Below are 26,705 nucleotides of genomic sequence, written 5' to 3' on the forward strand. Positions count from 1 at the left end.
CACTGGGAAAGGAGGGGGAGGGGAGCGGCGACAAGGATGCTAAGATTACGGGTCTGAGGTCGGGTGGGATGGCAGTTGCCGGGACGCTCACGGGCACCTTAGGAAGGGCGGCCCGTTGTTCGGGGTCATGGGTTTGCCGAGACACGGGCGAGGTACCCGGGCGGCCCAGATGACCTCCCCCGGACTCCCGGGCCCACGTTGTGTCTGTTAGAAATACACTCTTGACACTGAAAATCGGGCATCTACGAAAAGCGCTCCAAGGACTGGGCTTAATGTTCCCGGGCAGAAGCGCGAGCGGCCTCGTCCCCGCCAGCCCGGCCTCATCCCCGCCAGCCCGGCCTCGTCCCCGCCAGCCCGGCCTCGTCCCCGCCAGCCCGCCAGCCCCCCCTCTGGCGCCGGCCTCGGTCCGTGTCTCTGATCCGCCCGCTGCCTCTTTCCCCTCATCGGCATAAGCATGGTCCCCCTCCCCCCAAAACGGTGGAAGCTCCTCCTGTGGGGGCCGGGAGGGATTCGGGCGGGGCGGGCCATGGACCCCAGCATTCGGACCGAATCCCCATTATCTCCTTTGTGGTTTTCTCGTAACCACAGGACTCTGTCATCGGCCGAATCCTCGCGTGCTCGCGGCTTCCACAGGTCCCTGAACGCCCTCCCTTCCTCTGAAACCTGGGCCCCCCCCCCAACCTGGGCCTCCCCGGGCGCCCCCGGGGCTCCACTCTTTGGTGGGGTTTCTCAACCCAGAGACCCACCCTTGCCCAGGTCCCCAAAGACCTCCTCCCCCGCCCCGCCCAGGGGCCCCCGGCCCCGCCCACCCCCCGGCCCCGCCCAGCCCCCCCGGGGCCCGGCCCCAGCTCCCCCTTTGCCCCGCCCATCCCCCCGGCCCCTGCCAAGCCCCCCCATTCGCCCCCTTGCCCCAGCCCCCCCGGCCCCGCCCAGTCCCTTCCCCGGCCCGCCCCCCTTCCCGGCCCCCGCCCAGTCCCCCCCCGGCCCCGCCCCCTTCCGCCCCGCCCATCCCTCCCGGCCGGGCCCCGCCCCCGGCCCCGCCCAGTCCCTTCCCGGCCCCGCCCCAGCCCCGCCCCCGCCCAGTCCCTTCCCGGCCCCGCCCCAGCCCCCGGCCCCGCCCAGTCCCTTCCCGGCCCCGCCCCAGCTCCCCGGCCCCGCCCAGTCCCTTCCCGGCCCCGCCCCAGCTCCCCGGCCTTCTATCACTTCCACACGTGTGCCATTTTCCACCGCCGCGCCTTGGCCTAGGTCGTTTCCCGTGTCGGGAACGCTCTCCGCGTTCTCTCCACCGCCTCCCGCCCCCTCTGTTCCCTACGAGGCCAGTGCCCGATTGGCTAGGTACCTGCGAGAGGCTGCCCCGCGCCTCGTCCCTGACTAAGCATGCAGGGCGCAGGCGCAGGCGCGGAAGGCCGGCCCAGTCCCTGGACGCCTCTTGAGAGAAAACTTCGGGGCGCAGGCGCCGCCGGAACCGGAAGTTCGTTTTTCTGCCCGATCTTGAGCCGGCTTCGCCAGCAATCACAATGGTGGTCAGCCTCGGTTCCTTTCACCCCCCCCACTGGGGGAGGGGCCGGAAATACGTAAGCCCCACGCAGCCCGCACGCGCCGGCGGCTTGGCGTCACTTCCGGGCGGGGGCCCGTCGTGTCGCGCCGGTGACAGTCGCTGCCTGAAGCCGGCGGTGACTGAGCCGGGGGCCGGGCCGGGCGCGGGCCGAAGGCAGGCGTCCGGGGCCAAGGCCGGGTCCGAGTCCAGCCTGAGGGAGGGCCGGAGCCGGGGCATGGACGCGGCCAAGATGGACGAGAATGAATGGACGTACCATGGGGAAGGCAACAAGAGCCTGGTGGTGGCGCACGCGCAGGTGAGCCCCGGCCTTTGACCCCTGATCTCTGACCCGAGCGTTTTCCAGTCCCTCGGAGGCCCCGCGGGCCTCCGCAGCCCCGTCCCTAGCCTGCCTCGTCCCCCAGCCTGGCACTCCGATCGGGCCACAGTCCGGCTGCCCGGGGTCCGGCCCGGGAGAGAAGACCCTTCGCTGCCCCCTCTCCTTGTTCCCACGTGGGGGCAGCAGCCCGTCCGCTCCCCTCCCCAGGCCGGGGAGGCTGGTCCGCCTCGTGGGCCGGGAGCGGGGGGCGGCGGGGCGGGGGCGGGGGCCGGCGAGGCCTCCCAAGTCTGCCCTCCCTGCCGGCCGGCCGCAGCTGGGGCGCCCCGGGCACAGGCAGGGGCTCCCGGAGGAAGGGGGCGCGCTGCCACTCCTGGCCCGCCCCCCCGCCCCGAGCGCTCTTACTCACCCAGGCTTTGTCCAGGTGAGTCACGGGGCTGGGGCAGGCGCCGCCCCGGCCCGTGTCTCCTGGGGCGCATCTCCCCCGCGAGGAGGCCGGGTCCGCGGCGGGAAGGAGAGGGCCTGTCCCGGGCCGGGCCCTTGCGGGAAGTTCCCCGCTCAGCTCCCACAGTGGCTCATGGGAGGAGACGCCCCGAGCGGGGCCCCTCAGAGCCCCGTGGGCGGCTCCGCCTGTGACAGCTGTCGGTGGTGAGGCGCGCAGACACCCGAGCCCCCCCCCCCGGGCGGCAGTGCGGAAGCGCTCCTGGTGCAGAGCCGGTGTAGCCGCCCGGGACCCCCTCGGGCAGCCCCCCGCCTCTGAGGGCCGGCCCGCTCCGCCGGCGCTGGAGCCACAGAGGGGCGGGGGGGCTTCCGCCGCGGTGCCGAGAGCTTGCCCCGCCCTTGGGGGCCCGCCCTCCGAGGTCAGTCCATCCGTCAGCAGGTGGTGTGCCAGGCGCTGTGCTCCCGGAGCCCGCGCCAACCTGGCCCTGCACACGGGGAGGCGGCCCGGCACTGGGAGGTGAGAGAAGGTGCCGGGGCCAAGAAGGGGGCCCAGGGCTCAGCAGTGCCTGGGAGGCAAGATGGAGCCGGCCACACCCCCCAGCTCGGGGCCCTGAAGTCTGTCCCCGCGGCCCCTGGCGCTAGAGAAGGCCCCGGTTTGGGGCAGTTTGCACTTTCCCTCCAGGCTTGCGCAGGGACCGGCCTTGTCCCTTTGCCTCGGACGTCTCCGGTATTTTGCACGAGGCTCTGCCGATGATTTTCCTTTTCATCTTCAGGCTTGTTTTGACTCTGGTATTTGGCCTTTTGAACAAGTGCTCTTAATTGGACGTTGCTCAGAGCAGAGCCCCCTGAGGGCCCTCCGGGTTTCCGCAATCTCTTCTCAGCCTCGTGTCAACAGAGCTCCGCTTTTTAGAATCTCGGATCTTTTTCTTTTACACAAACCCTGGTATTGCCCAATACCTCCTATGAACTTACTGAAACCCGCTTTGGGGCCCGCCCCGGGCTGTTTCTTTCTTGTATTCAGTCCCAGTTAGGTAAACCTGGTCCAGCAGAGCGCTCTTTCCTGGGCTAGAGTCAAGAAGCCGCCTAATTGGCAGCTTTTTTATCTGCAATAACCAGACAGAATCCAAATCTCTGAGTTAGCCTGATCCATTTCAAATATAAAGTACGGTAGAAACAAGATGTCTGCAATTACTCAGAATTTCGTTCCACAACACAACCCTTTGAGTAGTTTTTTGGCCCCCTTCTTCTTCCCTGTTCCTAATCCCCCTTCTTCCTCCCTTGCTCCATCATAGAATCTTCCCAGAACAACAGAAGTTCAGTCAAGCAAAGTGTGTTGCACAGTGTCCTCCCCTTCACAATGGAAATGGGTCATTGATTGCATCGGGCAGAGTTCTCTTTGTTATCACAGGAGTCATTTTTGGGTGTGTGCACCTCACTCTGCCTCAGTTTGTCGGAGTCCTGTCTGGTTTCCCTAAATTCCCCTATTCCTCTGACCCAGGCACGTTTCCTTACATTTCTAGACCAGTTTGTTGAGCCCGCCGGATGGGCACCCACTTGGTTTCCAGTTCTTGCTATCACAAAAAGGGTTGCTATAAATAATTTTGTCTGAATGCCAAGATAAAGTGGTCATTTCCTTACAAGGTTCCTGCCACGCCACCCGTGTCACTCACCGCTCCTCTCGCTGCTCCCAGGACTTTCAGAGTAGGGACGCACCCAGAGATTAAAGTCGCCAGCCGGCAGCAAGCCTCTGTTCAGAGCCCTAGTGACTTTCCCCCCCCCATTTCCCTGGTGCCTTCTCTCTCGACTTCATCCATAGTGTCAGGTCACACCCCTCAGCTCGCTCCTGCTCTTCCTTTCCAGGCTTCTGGGGATTCCTCCGATCCCTTCTTTCTGACAGCTCGGGCAGAGGGGGCAAACTAACCAGCGCTTTGGGGGGCTCTAGAGCAGCTCAGTTGGCTGTCCCCCAGCTGATGAGCATCCCCTTGTTCTGGGTCTGACTGTTTTCATCCAGTTTTGTGAGGCCTTTTTCTTTCTGTCTTGGATTTCCAGCATCTCCATCGATCATCCGATCGTTCGGGGACATCAGATGGTCAGAGCAGTTCACAGTCCCACCAAAGGATCCTTGATCTATTTGAACTCAGGTCCACATCTACATCCAGAGAGAGGACTAAGGGGCCTGAATGTGGATCACAGTGTGGGATCTTCACCTTTTTGTTGTTGTTTGCTTTGTGTTTCTCTGATTTTTTTTTTCCTTTTTGATCTGATTTTTCTTGTGCAGCAACATAATTATGGGAATACGTATAGAAGAATCGCACGTGTTTAACCTATATTGGATTACTTGCCGGTTGAAGAGGGGGCGGGGGAAGGGAGGGAGAAAAATTAGGGACACAAGGTTTTGCAGGGGTGGATGTTGAAAGCTCTCTGCATGTATTTTGAAAGAAAAATAAAAAGCTATTATTGAACTCCAGTTCTAAGGCTGACTGCAGGACTGTTCCACTACAGTGGGGTTTTTGTGTGCTTGTCTTCCCATCTTTTGAATGTACTGGATGACATTTTGTGGCTGCTTTTTCTTAGCCATTATCTGTGTCCTCTGGATGAAGGTGGATTTAAGTCTTTCTCTCTATTTTTTTTTTTTATTTTATTTTGTGCATAACAAAAAATTTCACAGACATTCACCATGAGGGAAAACCTAACACCTGTGGCCCGGGTGGACCGTGATGAAGTGGGGCCCTTCTTGGACCACGTGTGAGTCCAGTGGCTCGCCTGCTGCCCTCAGGCAGCAGTCTTGACTCAAGGGTCGGGCCACCAAGAGTACATCCTGCCCTCTGTGGGATTCTAGATTGTAGCCCACTAGGTGGCCATCTGTGTGTCATGTTCCCCGTCTTTCTCGTGGATTCTTTTCCCCTGCCTCGCTCTCCAGTCCTGGCTGGGCCACCTCTCCTACCGTGGCCTCCCCATTAGCCCAATGGGCCGCCAGAGTCCAGATGGACCAGGCCCCACCTTCGGCTCCCTCCAGGCCGATGGCTCCATGTGGGTCTTAAGGTGCTCCCTTTCCAGCCTCCCACACCCAGCCACACTCCATCCATCCATTCCTGTCCCAAGTCTCTGCATGTTTGGGACATGCTTCTTCTTCCCTCCCACTTAGGACCGGCCTCCATTCCTTCAGGACACAGCTTTCCCACGGCCTTCTCCCCCTGCTCCTGGAGCGCCTGCCTTCCCACTGCATGCTCAGTTACTTCGAATTGATTCCCTTTATCGGGATGGTCCAGTGTTTCTGTAGGTTAGGCTGTTAGCTCTCTGAGGAAGGAAGGTTTCAGCCATTGTGCTTGTATGTGCCCTCAGCACAGTGCTTGGCACGTAGTAGGTACTTAATAAATGAGAGCTACCAGGAACCACTGGGGTCTTGCTTCTCACCATCCTCCTGCCCTGACACTGCCCACTGGCCCTGAAGGAAGTCCTTTTAAACACTGGATCCTTCCCACCTCCGGGCAATCCTCTTCTCTCATCAACTTTTCTCCTCGGGGCTCTTTCCTTCACCCGCTTCCCACAGAGTGGCCACTTTGGGCTTTCCTAAAAAAAGAGGCTTCATCTCCCTTTCAGGACCTTGAGGGTGCCCCCCCCCCATCTCCTCCTACTTCCTTGTGCCGGTCCCCATGGCTTCCTCCATCCAGTCTCCTCAACTTTTTCCTTCTACAATTTCTTTTTTATTACAAACTGAACAAACGTGGGCAAACAGACATTTTGACAAACTAAGAACCAAAAGGGATCCTGTGTGAAACTGGATTTCAGTGGGGCTGTTTGTGTTAAAAAGGCCTGTGTTGAATTTAGCGCGAGGGAACGATTGCCATTTGGATCCTCTTCTGAACTTCAGTATCTTAACAAAAGTTTCTTGATGGTCTTTTCTTTATTTTGGGGTCATCCAGAGCAGCCCCCCTTGGCCGTGCCTTCGGAGGTTAGGTGCCCTTGGAGGTGGGCATTGGGCACTGGCCCAGCGGACTGGAATAACGGCTGTTGGCGTGTGATGCTCAGGGTCCTGTTTATTGCGCTGGCTTGGTGCCAGTCTCCTTTTTGCTTGTCTTTTGTCCCATAATCCCTTCCCTTGCCGTCCTCTTCCTCTGCTTTTGACTTGCTTTCCCTGCTGCTCACAGACTGAGCCCAGGAAATGTTGGCTCTGTCGCCGCATCCCACCCACCCCCTTGCCCACACACCCCTGCTGCTGCCCTCCTGAGCCTGGTCCATCCTCAGCCTCGCTACCAAATGGATGTTCCCAACCCACGGGACCACCTGCTCCCCCCGCCTGCCCTCCTGGGCTGGTTGTCCGTGACTCCTTGCCATGGCATCTGGTCTCTGACCTCTGCCTCACTGCTTCCCCCCACACCCCGTCCCCCAGCTTACTGATGTGGGTCATGGGTGTCCCCTGTGGGGGGAGGGGGGTGCTTTGGGGGCCAGATGTAATTGGTGGCTGGTGGGCGCCTAAAATGCTGGAAGACTGGAGCGGGGGAAGGGGAGAGGGCACCAAGCCGGAGCAGGACCTCGTTTACCCTTCATAAGAGAGAGGTGTGTGGGAACGCTCTGGGAAGAAACATTTCTCAACCTCGTCGGATGTTGGCAGTTGTCTGGGCTCGAGATTCATGGGTAGTTTAACTCGGTTCTGATCTCTAGCATTGGGTGGAAGTCCGAAAGACCCCGGGCAATTAGGACATGGCCCCTGTGTGCCGGTCCCTGTTGGGGCCGAGCACCTGGGATTCCAAGAAAGGGCAGGGGCCCAGCTCCCATGGAGCTTCCGTGATTATATGGCTTCCCATTTCTTCAGCACGGGGGGCCTGTGTCTCTGAGCTCCCTTGTTCTTTTAAGCCTCTGTGACCATTTTACAGATGAGGGAGTGAAAGTGACTCTCTGGGCTCGTGCAGCTAATAGGTATCCAAGAACTCTGTTCTTGCTGACTCTGAAGCTGATGTCCTGGACCCTGGGTTCCCAAGCTGCCTTAAATTCAAGGCTTGTTTTAATAGGAAACAATAAGAACTGGGACTTGGGAGGCTTACAGTTCAGGTTAGCCAGTGTTTAAGGGGCACCATGGGGGCTGGTGGCCCAGTGCCCCAGCTGTGCGCCCCAAAGCCTGGTCCTTGGGTAGGGTGGCAGCTGAAAATCACAGAGGCCCAGGAAGGACCCGTAGGCTGAGGGGGATGCGCAGGCGGAGGCCACGGCTTTAAACGAAGCCCGGAGGCCCGGCCCTTCCTGCTGTTTTCTGAATCCCAGGAGCCCAGAGTCAGGGAGAAACCGGGTTTGTTGGGGCCTTTCCCAGGTCCCTGGCCCCAAGGGGGGCAGAGCCTGGACGGGCCCTGGGGCGGGGCCGGGTCATGACTGAAGGGCCTCTGGGAGGCCCCAGGACCTGGCAAACAGGCCGGGACTTCCCTGACCCGGGGGCCCCGCCCTTTTCCTGCCCTTGGGTCCGGGGCTTGGCCCCCCGTGTGCCTGGGCCCATTTTTATTGGGCCCCCGAGCCCGGCCAATTCCCCCGGGCAAAGGAAAATGAGAAGGCCAGCACCCCTGAAGGCTGGCCCCTGGGGGGCCCGGAGGCAAGCCCCCGGTGGGCCGGAAACCCGTGCCTGGGCCGGACAAACCCTCCCGGCCCTTTGGAAAGTTTCCCTTGTTGTTTCCAGGGTTCAGGTTTGTTGGGGCCCTTGAACCGGGCGAAGGTGGCCACCTGCCAGGCTGGTTTGCCCCTGGGCCCTTGGTTGCCCCAGGGTTCGTTTGTGCCTGGCCCGGAGGGCCCTCCGCTTGGGCCCCTTGGGCCCCGGGTCAGCCTTGAATGGGCCCGGGGCCCAAGGGTGGGCCGGGTCTTCCTCCCGGGGCCTCGGCAAGTGCGCCCTGGCCAGGAGGGCTGGGCTGGTTCATGATCTTTAATCGGAGACACTGACCGTGTGCCTTTCTCTTGCACAGCGCTGTGTGGTGCTACGTTTTCTGAAGTTCCCGCCAAACAGGAATAAGGTACGGGGCGTGGGGCGGGGGGGAAGCCTAGAAGGGGATTCTGTCTCCCCCTCTTTGGCTCCCACAGTGATTCCTTGATGCTTATTCTCAGGGTGCTTAGCATGGGGGGGCCGAGAATGTGGGTCACCTTACAGCTCCTGCCTGGATAAAGGAGCCAGGAGGCGAGGGAAGGAAGCTTCTGGGACCGTGTCGACTCAGCAGGTGTTGGGGCAGCCCAGGAACCCTGTCAGGGAAAGGGCGGGGGTGGGGGAGCTTGCCGAGGGGGCGCCCTGAGAATGAGGAAGGTCTGAGGTAGAAATGGGGGGGGTCAACTGGGGAGGGGGGAGGAAGAGGAGGAGAGGGGCCCTGCAGCTCTGCAGCCTTGCCGGGCGGCTCCCCCTGCCAGGCGTGCGCTGGCACACAGGCGGTGCTCTGCGTGAGGGGGGGGCTGGTGACAAGTCAGGAAGGGGCAGGGCCAGGAAGGGATGTCCCTCATCGTCATCCTTCTCTCTTACAGACGTCTGAAGAAATCTTCCGCCATCTGCAGAACATAGTGGACTTTGGCAAGAATGTCATGACAGAGTTTTTTGGGGAGAACTACGTGCACCATGGGGTACGTCCCTTTTGTTGCCGACTCCGAGCCGAGAAGGCCCCGGTGTGATGGCGGCGCTCCCCCTCACATGTGGCTGTGCCCGGGCATCATCTCCCCTTCCTGGGCTCCCTCTGGGTCCCACGGGACTCGTGGCTCCTGGAGCGAGCTTCCTGCGCAGATGGGGCCGGGGGAGGGGGGCTGCCCACGTCGGGGGCTCTGGGGCAGCTGGAGGATGCTGGGCCAGCCGCAGAGGGCGGGGTTTGGGGTGGCCCTGGATACGGCTGCGGCTTGTGATTGAACAGAGGGATTGGGACGGTGCCCTTGGGGATCCAGCAGCACCTCTGGCTCCTCTTTGCTCCCCTCTAACCTGGCATCAAGTCTCCCGCCAGCGGGAGAGGTGGTCACGTCCACAAAGCCTGGCGGCGGGGCAGTGAGCACCAGGGCATTACCGGGGTTGGGGGTGGAGCATCAGCTGGAGTCCTCTGGGGGTGTCTTGTCGCACCGACACAGACACACACACACCGACCCTTGCCCTGTGCTCGGGTGCACACACACGTATGGATACCCCCCCCCCCCCCCCCCCCCCCCCCCCCCCCCCCCCCCCCCCCCCCCCCCCCCCCCCCCCCCCCCACGTTACACCATACGTCCCCCCGCAGACACAAATAGGAGTCGGATCCCAGCCAGTCCCCAGCCCCCTTTCAGTCCCTTGGGTGACATCGGGCGCTGTGGAAAAGCCTCAGGACTGTTACCTGTGGGAATCGCCTCCCCTTCCCTCCGCTTCCTTCTCTGAATGAGAGCGTCATTCTCGGTGACCTCGAGCCCTCTCAGCTCTTTTCCTGCCTTTCCACCAACTCGTTTCGTTTCACTTTCCTTTGGAACCCGCAGCCAGGAAGCAGGGGATTGTCGAGAGCCCGGCTGAGAGGGTCGGGGCTTGAGCCAGGCGGGGAGCCCGTGTCCGATGCCGCGCCGGGCGCCTCTCGGGTGGCTTTCTCTCCCTTACCTTCAGCTTCACTCTCTCAGTTTTTCCCCCTGAGCGCCGGGACGTTGGGATCGGTGAGTTCCCAGGAAAGCCGCCGCCCCTGCCCGAGTCCCGCTTGGAAGCACTGTGGGGGACATGGGGTCCCCCGACCGTCTCTGACAGGCTGGTCCCGGTCGTGGCACCCAGGTTCCCTCTGAGATCCAGTGGGGGGAGTCATGCCCGGTGCAGACTCCTCGCCCCCACGTGTCAGACTTTTAGAGAGCTTTGGATCCTGGGGAGCTCGTGAGAGTTTCCTAAGGGAACTGCCTGATGGTCCCTAAAGAGGCGGCCGTGAGTCAGCAGGAGGGGGCTGTGGGCTCCTTCCCGGCGTTCTCGGCCCGCTCACCTCGCTCCGGGGCTCCGGCCCAGGCCCGTGATCTCTGGAAGTGGAAGGAAGCGGAAGGATGCCTCAGGCTGGCAGGGGTGGCTCGCTCAGCTGGGCAGAGAAGCCACGTCCCCTGGCTGGTATACTGCATGGCTTGGGGAGTCGGCCCCTTCGTCTGGGTTATGAGCGAGGGCTTTGTTGGGCCAGAACAGGAGCAAAGGGAAACACATCCCGGGACGAGCTGGGGACGCGCCTGAGCGTCCGGGAGGAGGGTCAGGGGCCGGGCACGCACAGGGAGTCAGGCCTGGTCGCTGCCCTTCAAGGGCTTGCCTGCTAATGGGCCGGGCTGGGTCCCAGAGGGCAGCTGGATATTGGGGGAAGGGGCCCCGGCCCGGATATCCCCCGGCAGAGACTCGCTCTTGTGTGGACTTGCAGGAAGCCTGGGGACGCGGTGCTGAGGGGGGGGCTGCCTGGTCTGGGGAGGGGCCGGGAGGACGGGGCATGAGAGGGTCGGAAAGGGACCTCGGGGAGGGCCAGGAGGCTGACCAGAGGCTGCCGTGTGGGTCCTGCTGAGAGCATCTCGAGGACAGTTCGCCCTTTCCCAGGCTCCTTGACATGGCGGCTAATTCACAGCAGTTAAGTTTCCCTGTGAGTTGTTGCGGACGCTGCGCTCATCGTCATCGGTTATTTATCTCGTTTGCCCACTCATGGGTCTTTGAGGCTGCTCCCTCGGGGCCGTTGGTGTGTTTGTGATGGGGGGGGGGGGGCTCCCCGACTCTGAGAGTCCTTGTCATTCCGTCCTCCTGAGGGATTCTGGTCTATGACTTGCCACTACCCCCCGTCCTGCCTTTGCCTTGGAGTCGCTACACGGCACAGAGCTGAAGGGAGGTCGGGGATCTTGGTTTTGGGAGCCGTCAGCCCCTTCCTGCCCTGTTCGCAGCCTGGGAACCTGAGCTACTGCTTCTAAACCCGGGGTCTGCGTCTCCAGCCCCGACCTCCCCGCTCTCCTGTCGCATCGCAGACATCTTGATCCGGGGCCCGGTCTCCCACTCCCTACGTCCGAGTCAGAACCCATGGCCCTTACCCGGCTTCTGCCTGGGCCTCCGCCATCAGACACTTATGAAGGGCCTGAGCACTCAGAAGGGCAAACGAGGGCCCTGCTTCTCTGGGAGCCACGGGGGCAGAATTGGAACCGGAAGGCCGAAGGGCTCAGGAGGAGGCTTCCCGGACAGGGGGTTTGGGTGGGGTCCTGAAGGGGCAGGAGGGCAGCGGAGAGAGCTAGAAAGGCAGCAAGGGGCCTGTTATGGGGGGGGGTCTCGTGCTAGAGGCTCGAGGCGCTGCTGATGGCAGTGTGGGAGGAGAGAAGGGGGCAAAGATCAGGAGTACAGGCCTTGGGGCCAGCTTGGCTCAGGGGTGAGAGAGTGAGGAGTCCAGGGTGGCTTCTGGGGGGAGGAGGCCCCGGGGCGAGGAAGGTGGCGGCTCCTGCCCTGGCGCGAGGTTGAGGTGCCCGTCTGTGAGGGGGGAGCAGCGGGCGAGCGGGTCGGAATCCGAGCAAGGGGACCGAGCTCCTCCCTCGGTGGAGGACTGGGCCCCGTGTGGCTGCACCCCGAGCGGTGCCCGTGCCAGAGCGCTCCTCGGCACTCTCTCTGGGCTGTAACCGTGGCTGGCACACCCAGGGGACTCTGAGTTGGGGCCCGCCTCCCACCGCCTGGGGTTCATTATTAGTTCCCCGTAGTGTCGACAGAGTCGTGGGGAAGGCCCAAGGGGAGGAGGGGGGGGGAGAGCCTGGGAGCAGGGCAAGGCCCTGGCCTGGGGGGGATCCTGCCGGACTCTTGGTGGGATCAGGAGCTCTCAGGGGGGTAGCGAGGGAGCAAGGGGCAACCCGGCCGCGGCCTGAGAGAGGGGGCCCAGGGAAGGGGCGAGTGGGCATTGGGGCCCTTGGGGGGGGGAGCGAGGAGGGGGAGGAGACTCGGACTTGGCCCCTCTGGGCTTCCTTGTCCCCGGAAGGGGGAGGGTGCTCCTTGGAAGGGCGCTGAGCTCCTGTGGGTGATCCTTGTCCCCGGGGGTCAGGCAGCCAGCGGGGATGCAGGAGGGGTCTGAGGGGGGGCCAGATCCCCCACCATTCCGATGGTTTTAGGGTCCCATCTTGCCAGGGCCTAAGGCAGTGGTGTGTAAGGGCCAGGCACCAGGTGTGGTTGGAGAACCGAGCAAGCTGAGCAGGTGCTGGGGGCTGCTCCAGGCCCAAGCCGGCCTCCTGGGGGCCCGGCAACCAGCGAGGGGCGCCGACTGGGTCACTGAGGGCCCTCTGATCCAGAGGCCCCTGGGAGGCTGGGAAGTCCCGGCTGTGGGCTGCTCCCTGGCCTACTGTGGCTCCCCCCGCTGCCCAGCCAGGCCACCTTTCCTTCCTGCTTCGGACCCTTCCTCTTCTCCTCAGGCGCCTCCCTGTCCTAGGACCAACCTCATGGTCTCGCCTCCCCCACCCCACGCAGCTGCAAAAGGCACCGAGACCCCGTCTGGCCCCGCCCCTCTCAGAGCCCTTCTCAAATGGGGGGATAAAGCGCCCCCTCGGGCCTCTCCTCGGGCCTTGCTTTGCTGGGGTCTGCAGGGCTCGGCCTCTCGCACCCTCCCGCTTCCCTTTGGAGAGACCCCGTGCTGGGGCCTGGAGACAGACTGATTCTGATCAGGGCCCACGGCTGGGCGGCCCCTGGCAGCCTCCGACTGGTCCTGGGCCTCCTGGTGAGCACCCGGCGGCAGGAAACGCGCGGACCAGCCCTCGTTTGGAGATGGGGCCGAGGCAGAGGCACATTCGCACTCTTTTCTTGTCTCAACCCACAATATTCACCCAGATTTCCTCCCTCCCCTGGAGGTTAAACATGGGCAGCTTTATCCGGATTTCCCCATTTGTCCCAGAGCGGGCATTCAGAGGCCTCCTTGCCTTCCCCATTTTGAAGATCGGTCGGGCACTTGCCGGCCTTTCCTCACGTGGGACGGACTCTCGGTGGCCGCCCGAGTCCTTCGGCCCAGCCTTGGGGGCGGCTGCCCGAGCCAAAGCTGCCAGAGCCCCCGCGTGCCGGGGAATGGAGCTCCCCCGAGGTCCGGCCTCGAGCCTGCGACCCTCAGGAAATGCGCAGACAGAGGGACTCCTAGCCCAGGGGTCAATGGGGGGCGTTCACAGGCTGCATGCCGCACTGCCCTCAGGAGCTTGCATTCTGTGCCAGCAGGGCCGCGGCGAGCCCGACCCAGACGTATGTGACGAGGCCGAGGGCGGCGAGGGCCGAACGTGCTCCGTGTGTCTGAAGGGACTGTGATTGGCGGCTGGGGCTGAGCCGAAGGAACAACCTAAGGGGATTCTGGTCCCCGGCAGATGCCGGCTCAGGTCACAGGAGGCCCCTTAGGGGCCTGGAATCCCTGCTGGGAGCTGAGGTCCGGCCTCATCCCTGCAGCCTTTCTCCATTGCTGATGTTGGGGCCGCTAGAACCTCATTTACAGCCCCCAGCCTCCTCAGAAGAGCTCGGGAGTGGGGCACTGTGGGAACTAGGAGATGGTGGATTTCCTGGAAGACCCCTGAGGAGCCCTTTGGGGAGGCAGACGGCTTTCTGCCTGCCGGGATCTCGGAGTCCAGGCCTGAGGACCCTGCGCCCGCCCAAGGCCCTCATGCTTCCAGAAGGTTCCCCTGGAGATCCCCCAGCACCCTCCGTCGAGATCCGCCATGTCATGTGTGTGTGGTGAGGCTCCTGAAAGGAGCGAGGATGAAGGAGAAGAGGGAGGAGGCGGAGGAGCACCAGGATCGCACTGGAAGGATGGCAGCTGAAGAGGATGGTCTCGTGTGGCCCCCTGAGGAAGGCCTAGAGCCAATCTTGGGGCCTCGGGCCTGCTGGGAGCTGCTTTCGCTGCTGATGTCCCCCCACAAAAAGAGTGGGAGCAGCTCTGGCCAGCGCTCCCCTCCCCCACCAGACTTCTTGGGGGCTCCACCTCCAGGGAGCTCTGAGCCCCCCTCAGCTGGAGCCTGGGAGGGAGCTAGAGACCTGTATGGCGAGGCTCTAAGAAGGGGGCTGGGGCCCTCGTCCCCCAACTGGTCTGTGCTGACCTCCGACCCTTGGGCCACCCTTCTTGGAGACGAAGCTTCTCCCCTTCCCGGGCCCAAGACTTCCCTGGGACGTTGGGCCTGAGGTGGGGACGCTCACCGTGAGATACTGTCGGGCCTGGCACGCTCTGGCTGCTCGCTCCCGGGCCCCCCCAGAAGACGCTCCCCAACAGGCCCTAGCCCGGCCAGCGGGTCGTTGCTGGACAAAGGCTGCCCATGGGCATGGAGGGCAGACTGCACCAACCAGCACACCTGCAGTCCGAAGGCGGGGTCCCCAGGCCTGGGCCGGCCCTTCAAGCCCTTACGGCCGGACCCCTGCCCTGCGTGTGCAGGCTGGGGGTGCCCGCCTCTACCTCTCTGTGAGGTGCAGGGGCTGAGCTTTGCACAAAAACGGGCTCCGGGATCATTATATACGTCAACAACGATACTGTATGAGGATGGATTCTGATGGAAGTGGATTCTTCAACAAAGAAGATCTAGCTCAGTTCCAATTGATCAATGATGGACGGAAGCAGCTACACCCAGAGAAAGAACACTGGGAAATGAGTGTAAACTGTTCGCATTTTTGTTTTTCTTCCCGGGTTATTTTTACCTTCTGAATCCAATTCTTCCTGAGCAACAAGAGAGCTGTTCGGTTCTGCACACATAGATTGTATCTAGGATATACTGTAACCTCTTTAACACGTATAGGACTGCTTGCCATCTGGGGGAGGGGGCAGAGGGAGGGAGGGGAAAAATCGGAACAGAAGTGAGTGCAAGGGATAATGGTGTAAAAAATTACCCTGGCATGGGCTCTGTCATTAAAAAGGTATAATTAAAAAAAACACATGTGCTCCAGAAATGTCCAGGGTGGCCATTGTCTCTTGGAGCCAGAGGGGCTCTCTGGGCAAAGTGTGAGGAGGGGCCCCTTGTGGTAGCCAGGGAGGGCTGCCCTGCCCATGGGAACTGCACTCAAGGACTTGGGATCATGGGAGGACCCGGGGGCTGAGTCTTAGTCACGAACCTCTCAGAGGGGAGTCTGGGGTCTTCTCCTGGGATGGGTTAGCTTTTTGTAGTGAGTGACAGGGCTTGTGTGTGCTGGGGGTGAGCTTGGGCCCCGGGTCTGGGCTTTGGGGCGGCGCTGAGCTCACGGCCTGGAGTTTGCTGATGACCTGAGCCTCTCCTCTGCTTGCAGGAGGTTGTTCAGCTCCCCCTGGATTTTGTGAAGCAGCTCTGTTCAAAGATCCAGGCAGAGAGACCAGGTGAGGAGGCTCATGGGCTGCGGCCAGGGGGGGGCCTTCTGGTGTCCCTTGCCCCGATCTCCCTGTCCCGTGTGCTCCCAGGACGAGGCGGTCACGTGGGCTCTGCCCCTTCTCAGAGACTGCAGCCTGGGCCCAGGGCGGGCTTGAGGGCCTTCCCGAGCTTCCCGTGTCCGCGGGGCCTCTCCCAGCTTTTCCTTCCGTTTTCCAGAGTCTCGCTGCGACAAGGACCTGGACACTCTCAGCGGCTACGCCATGTGCCTTCCCAACCTCACCAGGCTGCACACCAGCCATTTTGCAGAACACCGGCCCATCCTCTGTGTGGAGATTAAGGTGAACTCACAGGGCAGGGGCAATTCCGGGGCACAGGGGTTCCTGCCGCCCACGGGGTGGTTTGGCATTGGTTAGATAGGCTCGGTTCCTGTTGGGAGGGCGGGGTGCTGGGGGCTGCCCGCTGAGGGGGCACCAGGCCAAGGAACCCTCCAGCAGTTGCCAGACCTGGGGTGGTGCCCTCACTGCCGCACTCACCCCTTGGGAAGCGAAGTCTCGGCCAGCCTCTGGGCCCCCTCCTGCCACCGCAGAGGAGCAGGGACCGGGGGGAGTGGGGTGCTCCCGGCGCAGACATCTGCCTGGGCATGGGGTGGTGCCGGAGCCCCCTCAGGGGGCAGGGATCTGGCGGCTTCTCTCAGGCCTACCCTGGGTTCCCGGCCTCCCTCTGGGTCACGTCCAGCCTTTGTGCCCCCCCCATTGAGCCTGGCACGCACCCCCTTATGTCGGCCGGTTCTCTCCCCTCCCTCCCCCTTGCCCAGAGCCAGGAGTGCCCCTCAGCCCCGGGCCGCTCGGTCCCCCGTGTCCCGGCCGGGGACCCCGGGCTCTCTGCGGCCTTCGCTGGGCGCTCTCTGACCCTGTGTTTATATTTGCAGCCAAAATGTGGATTCATTCCCTTCTCCAGGCACGTGACCCAGGAGATGAAGCACAAGGTGTGTCGCTACTGCATGCATCAGCACCTGAAGGTACGGCCTTGGGAGGAGGGCGGGGGCTCCCCGGGGGCTGCCTGGGGTAGGGGCAGCCTCTGGGTGAGCCAGGGGTTCCCTTCTCCAGAATGGTCTCCCCCTGCCTCCTTCCTCTTGGCGCCCCCGACCCCTGACCTGGAACCTTTGGCCTCTTGTCTCTGCCACTGGATTGGGCCTGAACTGGCAGGGACCTTTGGGAGGGAAAGCCCTCCTCTCTGCCTCATCAGAGCTGAGTGCCCAGGGCTCGGTGCGCAGTAGGTGTTTTATAGCCCACTGGCCGCCCAACCTCCCCGGGACCCGGTGCCCCCTGCTGCAAGCGCCTCGGGAAGTTGGGCCGGGGTCGGCACTCCCCCTCGTGACTCAGGCTTCATCGGGGGGATCAGACCAGAGCAGGTGGGCTCGGGCATCAGCCGAGAAGCTGGAACAAGGGCCAAGAGGGAGCCGACCCAAGGGGTCCTCCCACAGGCCAGCAGAGTGCCCCCTGACCTCAAGGCAAAGAGCCCGGGCCGCTCCATGAGACTGAGAAAAAGGCCGTCTGTGGGCCGGGGAACCCCAAAGGCCGGGATGTCGGGGCAGGCGGGCACCCCCAGGACCCCAGCATGCCCATCGTGGTGGCATTCCTCCTGTGGCCTCAGACCTGGATGACCGGAGAGCCTGAAGTCAGAAACGGGGCAGGAGGTACCTGAAGAGCCCCGACAAGGTGACTCTGCTCTCACCCTGGTGGCCACTGCGGCCTGGCACTGCCCACTGCTCAGCGGCAGCGGGAGGACCCAGAGTGGCCCGCTGTGTTGTCGGGGCCTCGCCGATCACTTGGTGCGAGGGAGGCTCCAGGAGAGCTGGGATGGCAGTGGGGGCTCTTGGCCCGCCTCCTCCCGGCCCTACGTGGGGGCTTGTTACCAGATGGACGGAGGCTCTGAGCTGGACTCTGGGGGCAGCGACGGTGTCATGGAAGCAGCTTGGGGAGGAAGCACTGAGCAGGAGAGCTGACCGAGGACACCGGGTGGCTGTGAGGCGGGGGGGCAGGCCCGGCTGTGGACAGAAACGCGGGCAGAAAAGGCTCTTTGCCGGGGAACATCTCCCTCGCCTGAGAGGACGAAGGTCTGTGCCAGGAGGCCGAGAGGCAGGGCCGGCCGGAGGAGCCCCTGGCCCTCCAGGACTGCCCAGGAGTCTGCCCGGCAGCGGGACCCCATCACATCCCTGAGATTCCCATAGATGTGGTCAGGAAGGTGCGAACCAGAACCAAGAGGAAACGTGGGGGCCCGGAAGGGCTTTTTGTGGTGCCAGCCTCAGCATGGCCCCCACACGGCAGAGCCCCAAAGAAGAGCTGGGGCGCTCCAGAAGTCTTCCCCACCGTGATGGGAGCGAGATCCGGCCCCCGTGCCCGAAGGTGCCCCCGCTGCGCTCTGGTTTGTGCCGATAGTGCCAAGGGGCGTCATGCTTGGGAGAGACCCCTCAGCCCCCGTGAAGGGGGGGCCTCTGGTTCCTGCTGGGTCGGGCCTCCGAGAGATGGCGGGAGAAAGAATGTGGTCTGGGAGAGCCTCTGATCACGGGCGTGCCAACAGGCACGGCAGGAGACCAGAGGGCCGGAGCGGCGGGTTCCTCCCAGTGGTCTGGATGTGCGGAGGAAACTGAGGCAGACGGGGCTTAGTGACCGCCCCAAAGGCTAGGGTCACCAGGGTGATGGACGCCAACAGGGCATGGAAGGAAATGTGGTGGCATTGATGCCGTCCTGGCCAGGAGGAGGCGGTCCTCGGGCCATCTCTAAGGGGCCCCTCCGGTGGGACGGCACAGGGTCGCCTGCATGGCCAGCTGAGGGCTCCCAACCCAGAGGTTGGAGGGCGGGTCACCGGTCCAGCCGGGGATGACTCCTGGAAGAAAAGGGGCACCCGGTGAACTTTTCCTGAGTCTGGGATGGCCTCGAGGGGAGACCATTCCTTAATGTCCCTATGGCACTAGGAGGAAGCGTAGCCATGCTTGCCGGGGGCAGGGCCCCCGCAGGTGCCGTTGGGGCTTCCCCCATCCAGGGAACTGGGGACCCCCCAGTCCTCCGTGCGAGAACGAGCCCACATTAGCTGCCGCTGACTGTGGCGTTTGTTTTTGGCAGGTGGCGACGGGCAAATGGAAGCAGATCAGCAAATACTGTCCCTTGGACCTCTTCTCAGGGTGAGTGCCTTTCCTGCAAGTGTCCGATGGGGGGGGGCGGGGGGCTGGAGGGGTCCGGGGTCTGCGCTCTCCCTCGCCCGTGGTGGGTTCTCCCAGTCTGTTTCAGCCGAGCCTTTTGTCCAACCAATCCAACGGAGGAGGCGCTTACAGCGCGCCACTCGTGGGAGCCTCACGGTTGTTCGAGGGGGAGGGGGCTACAGTGCCATTCAATGGAAGAGCAAACTGAGGGCTAGAGAGGCCCCCCTGGTCTGTCCAGGCTTTGTCGCTTGGTGCTGTCCAGGGGAAGGATGTGTGTGTGGTCAGAGAAGGCGGCTCCGGGGTTGGGAGGCGGCAGTCGGCCCCGCGGGGTCTGGCGTGGCGCATTGAGACCTAGACGGGCCACTGCAGGATCGGCCCCGAGCCCCATCCCTGCCTGCCGGTGGCCGCCTCCCAGGGGCCCCGAGGAGCCTCATAAGCTGCTGTGATTGGGGAAAGACACTCTTGGTGAGGGACACAGGCCTCGCCCCCTGCCGGTAACCAGGCGGTGCCATTGGGCTGCATCAGGGGCGGTGACCCCTCCCCAGGGTCATATACCTCAGGCGGCCCTAGAGGGCCCCCTTCCTTTGGCCCCTGGGTCTGTCCTCAGGCAAGCCCTGGGAGAACGCAGCAGCCTGGGCCAGGGCCGAGGGGGCCACGGGCAGCCATGAGGGCCCGGAGGGGCAGCCGGAGACCACCACGGTCCAGATGAAGAAACGGGCTTTGGGTCACCTGCTGGTGGCGAATGGCAGCTGGACTCTGAAATTCAGCTCACTGCCCCCCACCCCCCCATGAGCTCCCAACCATATCCAAGCCATCGCGTCGTCGTGGAGCTTTGCTTTTTTACCAGAAAAGCTCGTTTCTCCCCAAGATGCCCCATCTCCCTCCCACCATCGTGGAAATGGGGGGAACGCCATCACTTACACACATACTCCGATGAAAGCGATTTCCGAATTGGCCACAGAGTAGCTCGGGCCGGACTCTGGGCCATGGAGGCGCGTGGGGGGCCGGGGGCTGGGGGCCTGGCGTGGCCGGAGGTCCGCCCTGCTGTTATGGGAACCTCTGGCTGAGCTTGCTTGCTGCTCTCTGAGGTCGGGGCCCTGCGCTGCTCAGCCAGACCTCCTCCAGGGGCTGGGCGGCCCCCGGGCTTGCAGGCATTGGTGCTGTTGGCGCTTTCCCCCTTCTCTGGTCTCCACAGCGGGGAGGCAGGGCCCGGTCACTGGGGCGGCCCCTCCTTCTACTGCCCCAGCATGTTGGAGAAACCATTGACTCCTGGGGCTTGCCCCCTGTCTTTTGGAAGGGCCTGGTGCCCATCTGGTGGGACCGGGCCGGAGGAGCACGAGGGCAGTGCCAGGGAGACCCGAGGGGATGTGTTGGGGGCCGGTGAAAGGTCCAGGATGGGGCCCTGAGGGGCGGGCACTCAAAGGGGGTGGAGGCAGCTGGGGGAGGCTGGGGGAAAGCTAGCATCCAACCCAACATTTACCTGGAAGTGATCAAGAAGGGGGGGGGCAGTTCCTGGAAGCTCGAGAGTGCAGGTGAGAAGACGTAGGGGAAGGGCTGAAGGCCAGGGACCCCATGGTCAGAGCCAAAGAGGGAGGGCTGGGACATGGCGCCGAGCTTGCTGGATCTGCTACGGCCTTGCTTTGGGCGCAGCAGAGGAGGCCTCCGATAGGCCGCAGGGTGGAAGGTGTGTCCATCTGCCCTTATGCGGGCCTGGCCCCTCCTGAATCCGTTCTGGGCTCCCAGCAAAGCGGCGGCTTCCCCTTTTCTGGGGCACTTAGGCCCCCAAACCGGACCTTGAGAGACTGCCCTTCTGCCCCCCCCCCCCCCCGGGCTGTGTACCTCACAGCTCCTTTTAAAGTCTAAGGCCGCTTCCTGGTGCAAGGGGCCCCCAAATACCGCAATCCAACTAGAACCTCCTGCCAAGCCCTGTCACCACTGGTCCCTGATAGACAACACGGAGGCCTGAAAGGTGCACGGCACGAGGCCACGAGCGAAGGCCGGCTTGGCGAGGTCGGAGCTGGATGCGCGCTCTTCTGTGGTGGCCGCAGCGAAGGCAGCTTAGGGTCTGCCCTCGCCCTGATCCAGGAGCGCAGAGAGAAATGACTTGGACAGACTCAATGCTCGCGGAGCCGCAGCGCTGCTGAGCTCACCTCTGTTCCCTCGCTTTCGTGGGGTTTTCATTGGTTCTTTTTTTTCTTTCCTTTGGTTTTCCTTATCGCCACCGTCCCCTCTTCTCCGTCCTTCTGTAAGCGCAGTCAGGCTGTCCCAGCCCCAGCTCTCACCTCCAGCAAGAGGAAGGGGCCGGCCTCGGGACAGTCGGGCTTCTCGTTCCTCTCAGCGGGTGCCCGGTCCTGCCGCTTCCCTCTGGCTCTGGCAAATCCCCCCGAGCTGCTCCGTGTTCGCCCCTTCGGCCATTTCCTTCAGAATAAAAGCAACCTCCCGGCGATGGGCTAGCCCAGGGAATTGAGCCCGAGCCCAAGGCCGGAAGCCCATTAGGGTACAGCCCCCGGCGGGTGTTGAGTAGAAGTAGGACCCGGTTAAGATGCATGTGTAACAGATGGACTTCTGACTGAGCCCATCTCCTGCTTTGCCTTTCAGAAATAAACAGAGAATGCACTTTGCCTTGAAAAGTCTGTTACAGGAAGCACAGAACAACCTGAAGATATTCAAGGTAAGGCTCTTTCCCTGGGGGACACTGGGAGATTTTGTTGTTTCTTCAACTTAAAAACTTCCTGGTTTTATTTTTTTAATTAAAGCTTTTTAGTTTTCTTTATTTTTCTTTTTTTTTTTTTTTTTTTTTTTTTTTTTTTTTTTTTGCTGAGGCAGTTGGAGTTTAGTGACTTGCCCATGGTCACACAGTCAGGAAAGCATTAAGTGTCTGGGGTCACATTTGAACTCAGGTCCTCCTGACTCCAGGGCTGATGCTCTACCCACTGCACCACCCAGCTTCCCCAAAGCTTTTTAGTTTTCAAAACATATGATGGACAGTTCTTCATCCTGACCCTGGAAAAACCGTGTTCCAATTCCCCCTCCTTCCCCCACTCCCTCCCCTAGTTGGCAGGGAGTCCGACATATGTTAAACATGGTGGAAACATGTTAACTCCCACATGTGCATACATGCTTATACAATGATCGCGCCGCGCAAGAAAACCCGAAGCAAACCAGAAAAGGAGATGAAGAAAATAAAATGCAGCGAAGGGCAACAGAGAGAATGCATGTTGTGCTCTACCCTCAGTTCCCATGATCCTTTCTCTGGGTGTAGACTGCTCTCCTCATCACTGAGCAGTTGGAAGTGGTCTGAATCATCTCTTTGTCGAAGAGAGCACTTTGGGATTTTTAAAAGCACTTTGGGATCGTTTCAGCTTTTGAAAATCCTTATGTCACATTCTGTCCATCTCCCTCCCAAATTCTTTTGAGTATGTTGTTCCCTCCCTCTTTCCTTCCTTCCTTCCTTCCTTCCTTCCTTCCTTCCTTCCTTCCTTCCTTCCTCCCTCCCTCCCTCCCTCCCTCCCTCACACAGGCAGTACGCTTCAGCATCAGTCTCAGCATCTTGATGAAGTTGTGCTCGTTGTGCAGCTCCTTCTCTGGCTCCCGCTGACCTTTCTGTTCCAGTTCCCAGAAGTCTTCCCAGGCTCCTCTGGATCATTCCTTTTAAGATTTCTGACGGTGCAGTAACGTTCCCCATGTTCATGAGCCATGATTTGTCCAGCTAGTCCCCACTTGGTGCCCCCAAATTTCCACTTCTTTTATGTGACAAAAAGAGCTGCTCTGAACGCTTTGGTAGATAGGCTCTTTTTGCCCTCTGACCTCCTTGGAGTCTGGGTCAAAGAGTGCTTTACAGAACTGATCAGCCTATAGATTTCCCCCACTAGGGTGTCAGCGTGCCCGCTTCTTTGCGGCCTTGCCGACAATTTTCTTCTTCCTGTTTGTCACCTTGGCCACCCGATGCATTGCATTAAATCGGAACCTCGTTGCTGCTTTAATCTGGTCTTTCGGATCTTGAGTGATCCGGATCGGCTCCCTGTCTGACTCTGTGCTTTTTCCTTGGAGTCCGCTGACCTCGTTCTTACAAACCGGAATCAATTCCTTTGAGGTCCTGGGCACCAGCCCTTTATCTGAAATCTTATCGCAGAGATTGCTTTCCTGTGGCCCGAATCTTTCCCAATTTGAAGGGCACCGGCCTTCCTCCGTCTCCCTATGATCACTCCGTCCCGTGTGGTCCGGCCGTTAGCGTCCTTGTACGCGTGGCCCCTCCTCCCCCGCGGAGCTCTCTGTGGGGCGCAGACCCATCCATGGCAGCCCGGGCTCCCGCGCTCTACGGTGAGCGACTCTGGGCCGCGGCTCCCGGCCGGGACCAGTGCGCAGCGCCACTAACGATGTGCTGGTGGGCTAGTTTTCTCCCATCTTTCTCTGGTCATCTTTGCTTGATCTCACCTCGAAATGTCCTAAAGTGCTTTGACCCTTCATTGATCGGGAGATGAACCATATGAAAACCGGGTGGTCTGTGAGGTGGAAGGTCCGGCTCGGTGGTCTCTGACCCTCCACCCCACTGACCGACTCATCTTCTTCCTGTGAAATGGGATCAGTGACCTCCTCTTTGTGTAGAGTGCAAAGGTCAGTGGGTGGGGACGGCCTTGTCCAATGAACTTCCAGCGCAATGCGCTCTTGCTGTCCCCTGCAGAACGGTGAGCTGATATACGGCTGCAGGGACCAGCGGGACTCGGCGGCGGACTGGAACGAGCTGGCCTGCCACCTGAAGCCCTTCTTCTACCCCTCCAACGGGCTGGTGGGCGGCCCGCACTGCACCCGGACCATCATCAAGGAGCTCATCCACGTGATCACCCTGACCCTGCTCAGCAGCACCGACAAGTGCCGGGCCGGGGACCTGAAGGTGGTCCCTTCCTCGCAGGGGAGGGGCTGCTGCGAGGCCAGTCCCTTCGGCAGGGAGCTGCTCAGAAACGGTAAAGCTGCCGGGCCCCCTGCTCCCTGCCCTCTGCCCTCTGCCCTCTGCCCCAGCCAGCCTCACTCGTGGTGTTGCTACCAGGGGCACGTCTGTCAGTGTCTGTGAGGAGGGTGTGCTGTTCCCAGTCGCCTCTTGGGGCGGGGCTTGAGTGATTTGGGGCTTTGTTGGGGCTGGTTCTAAAGTGTAAATAGGAGGCAGCCTGGGGGAGCTGCTGGGAAGAGGAGCCGAGCCCTTCCCTGGCCACGTCCCTCCTGCAGGGGGGGGGCCTGAGTGGGGAAGGCTGTGCCCCTTTGGGGGGGGGGCGGGGGGGGGGGGCCCCCCCCCCCACACACCCCCAGGGGGCCGGGGGGGGGGCCCGCCCCCCCCCCCCCCCCCCCCTGCTAAGGGATGGACTCCCCTACCTTGGCTGGAGTCTCCCTGTCCCTGGGACTCACCAACTACTCCCCCGCTCCCTCGATCTTCCCACCCAAAGGTCCATCCCAGCCCCGCCTCCCTCAGTGACCCTTCTCTCTATCACCTCAGATTGCTCAGCCACAGGCCACCCCTGCCCCCTTGGAAACCCAGCCCCAGCCCCTTGTTTTATTACGGACTTGGTCGGGGCAGAAAGCCGTGGCACCGTTCCGACCCTGACGGGCCCCCATGGGCCCTCCCCCCAATCCCAGGCTGCCTCCCCCTGCTCTTGGTGAGCTTCCCCTTCCATCCCTCCGGGGCTTCTGCCCCCATCCTGGCCCTATCCCACCGCCTCCTGCACATCGGCCCCTCCATCACCCCCATCCTCTCCCTGCCTCCATCCCCCACCCGTGATCACTCCTCAGCCTCTTATGCCCTTTGGACAAGAAGACCAGGGGCTTCTCGGGCTTCTTTCCCCCTGCCCTTTACAGTGTGACCTCTGACCTCCCTCCACCCAGGCCACAGCCTTGGACCCATAGGCCCCTCCCCCAGGCTCTCTCCTCACCCCACCTTCTCTTTCTCCTCCATCTCTTTTGCTGGGTCTAGACCCGCCCTCTGACCAGGGGGTCCCTCGGGCCCGAGGTGGGCCCCCTACCCTGCTCCCTCTTCACAGGGGTCTCAGCATCTCCCACACATCCAGGGGAGCATTCTCCAGCCTGCCCTCCCACCTTGGGGGCTTTCCTCTGGCTCACTTTTGACCTTGTCTGCTCTCCCCCAGGGCCTGGGCTGAGTTGTCTTTCCCAACCGAGCCTCCCCCTACTCCCATGAGCACTTGCTCCTGCCGGAGGCTTCCCGTGTTTAGGGGCCATGCCCTTTGTCCCGTGTGGGGCTCGCTCAGGGCGCCCGCTGGGGGGGCTGTGTTGGGAGGCAGGTGCTTCAGAGATGGGGGCTGGGGATGGGCTACAGGGGTGGTGTGGGTGTGAATGAGTGCGCCGGGGGTTCTCACCCTTCCCCCGAAGGCAGAGGGGGCCCCCGGCCCTGAACTTCCAAAGGATTCCGCAGGGGGGGCGTCGGGAGGCTGAGGGGGCCTCGTTGCGGCCCCTCATTCAAAGCCAGGGTCCCGTTCCCTGCCCGGCGTGGGGGAGGGTGGCGAGGTCGGGCAGAGCTGGGCAGGGGGAGGGGACAGCGCTTCTGGGGGGCCCGTCGGGCACCGGCCTGAGCCCTTTTGTTGGGATTGTCTGAGACCTCTCACAGCTGGGGGGATTGGGGGGCGGGGGCCGCGGCCTGGGGTCAGCCTTTCAGTGAGGGCCCGAGGGGCCTCGGACGGGTCCTTAGGGCCCTGCCTTGTGACCACGGGCTAGGAGCGATTGTCGTGGGAGACGGGGGCGCCCCAGGCTGTGAAGGGGGATTCTGGGGCGGGGCTCCCAGTCACGTCCATGCCTCCCTCCTGCCTCTACCCGCTCTACCGCCGCGTCGAGAGGCACCTGCAGGAGTTCCCTGAGGAGAGGTGGGGGCCCCCGGGGCCACAGTGGGGGGGGGGGGGGTTTGTCTCCTTGCCCCGCAACAGCCCCAGGCCCCACCTCTGGCCCGGCCTCCTGCCGGCCATTCACCCTTTGGCCACACGGGGGCACTGCTGCCCTAGCTATAGCCTCTGCCCAGGGCAGCCCCTCAGGTCCCACCACCCTGTGTCCCCGCCTCCTCCGGGGTCGGGCCTTCCTTCTTCCCCCAGCCCCCTCCCTCCTGCCTTTATTGGGTCATGGCCTTAGGGAACCCTAGAACAGCTGCTGGGAATCTCTACTGTCCCCCACCCATTTTACATACAGGGAAGTCGAGGCAGGGAGAAATTAAGGGGCTTCCGGCCCAGACCCCCGGTTCCCCCTCACTCAGCCTTCCTCACTGGGGAGTGGCGGGAGGGCGGGGGGGCTGGCTGAGCCCCTCCCCCTCCCACGCAGGGACCTCCTGCAGATAGATGGGCCTTACGACGAAGCCTTTTACCAGAAGCTCCGGGACTTGTCCACCGAGGACGACGGGACCCTGGCCTACGCCCTCACCAAGGTGGCCGCTCACCCTGCCTGGGGGGGGGCCACCAATGCTCGCGGGGGGGAGGGAGGGATTCTGCAGCAGGTGCCCCTCCCTCCCCCCCAGGGTTGAGCTGGTCTCTGCAGGGACCCTCAAGGGCCATTTGGGAAGGGGGAGAAGGGCCGCCCTGGCCACCTGGGGCTTCGTGGCACTCTGCTCTGGGTCCCCATGGGGTGACCCTCCTGGCCGGGATGCCCGGGGGAGGACGGCTGCGGCTGCTGGGCTGGCCACCGCCTCCCACCCAGGTCCAGCAGGCAGCGGGCAACCGCCAAGGACTGCCCATCTGTCCGGCTGGCCCTTTGGGCGGGGTGGCGGGGGAGCCGGGGGGCCGGGGTGCGCCTGGGGACGGGCCGGGCCCACGCTTTCGGGAGGTTTGGGTGCCGGGCCCCCTCCTTGGGAGGGGTCGGGGCTGGGCCGGGGGGTTGCCGAGGCCGCTCCCTCCCGCCCACCGGGCAGCGCCCCGCCTCCCCGGGTGGGGCCCCGCCCTCCGTTCTCCCTGGACTTGGTCGAAGCCCCACGAGCTCCCCCACCGCCGCCGGGCCCG

General features: G+C 62.7%; 1 protein-coding gene across 1 annotated transcript; it reads left to right on the forward strand.

Moving 5' to 3' along the window:
- The first annotated feature begins 1,357 nt into the window (after positions 1 to 1,357).
- Positions 1,358 to 26,233, forward strand: IPPK (inositol-pentakisphosphate 2-kinase). The gene is made up of 11 exons (XM_031958552.1): positions 1,358 to 1,853; positions 8,252 to 8,299; positions 8,796 to 8,891; positions 15,472 to 15,538; positions 15,747 to 15,868; positions 16,459 to 16,548; positions 18,653 to 18,711; positions 21,328 to 21,400; positions 23,411 to 23,762; positions 25,511 to 25,589; positions 26,035 to 26,233. Exons 1-11 carry the CDS (start codon positions 1,518 to 1,520, stop codon positions 26,231 to 26,233), a joined length of 1,521 nt encoding a protein of 506 aa, XP_031814412.1. The 5' UTR covers positions 1,358 to 1,517.
- The last annotated feature ends 472 nt before the right edge of the window (positions 26,234 to 26,705 follow it).

Source organism: Sarcophilus harrisii, chromosome 1 (genome assembly GCF_902635505.1).
Source record: "Sarcophilus harrisii chromosome 1, mSarHar1.11, whole genome shotgun sequence".
In the NCBI taxonomy this organism is placed as follows: Eukaryota; Metazoa; Chordata; class Mammalia; order Dasyuromorphia; family Dasyuridae; genus Sarcophilus; species Sarcophilus harrisii.

Coding starts and splice junctions, on each gene's coding strand:
- IPPK (XM_031958552.1), top strand. CDS start 1,518: ATGGTGGTCAGCCTCGGTTCCTTTCACCCCCCCCACTGGGGGAGGGGC. Junction 1,854..8,251: donor TGGTGGTGGCGCACGCGCAG/GTGAGCCCCGGC, acceptor TCTCTTGCACAG/CGCTGTGTGGTGCTACGTTT. Junction 8,300..8,795: donor TCCCGCCAAACAGGAATAAG/GTACGGGGCGTG, acceptor TCTCTCTTACAG/ACGTCTGAAGAAATCTTCCG.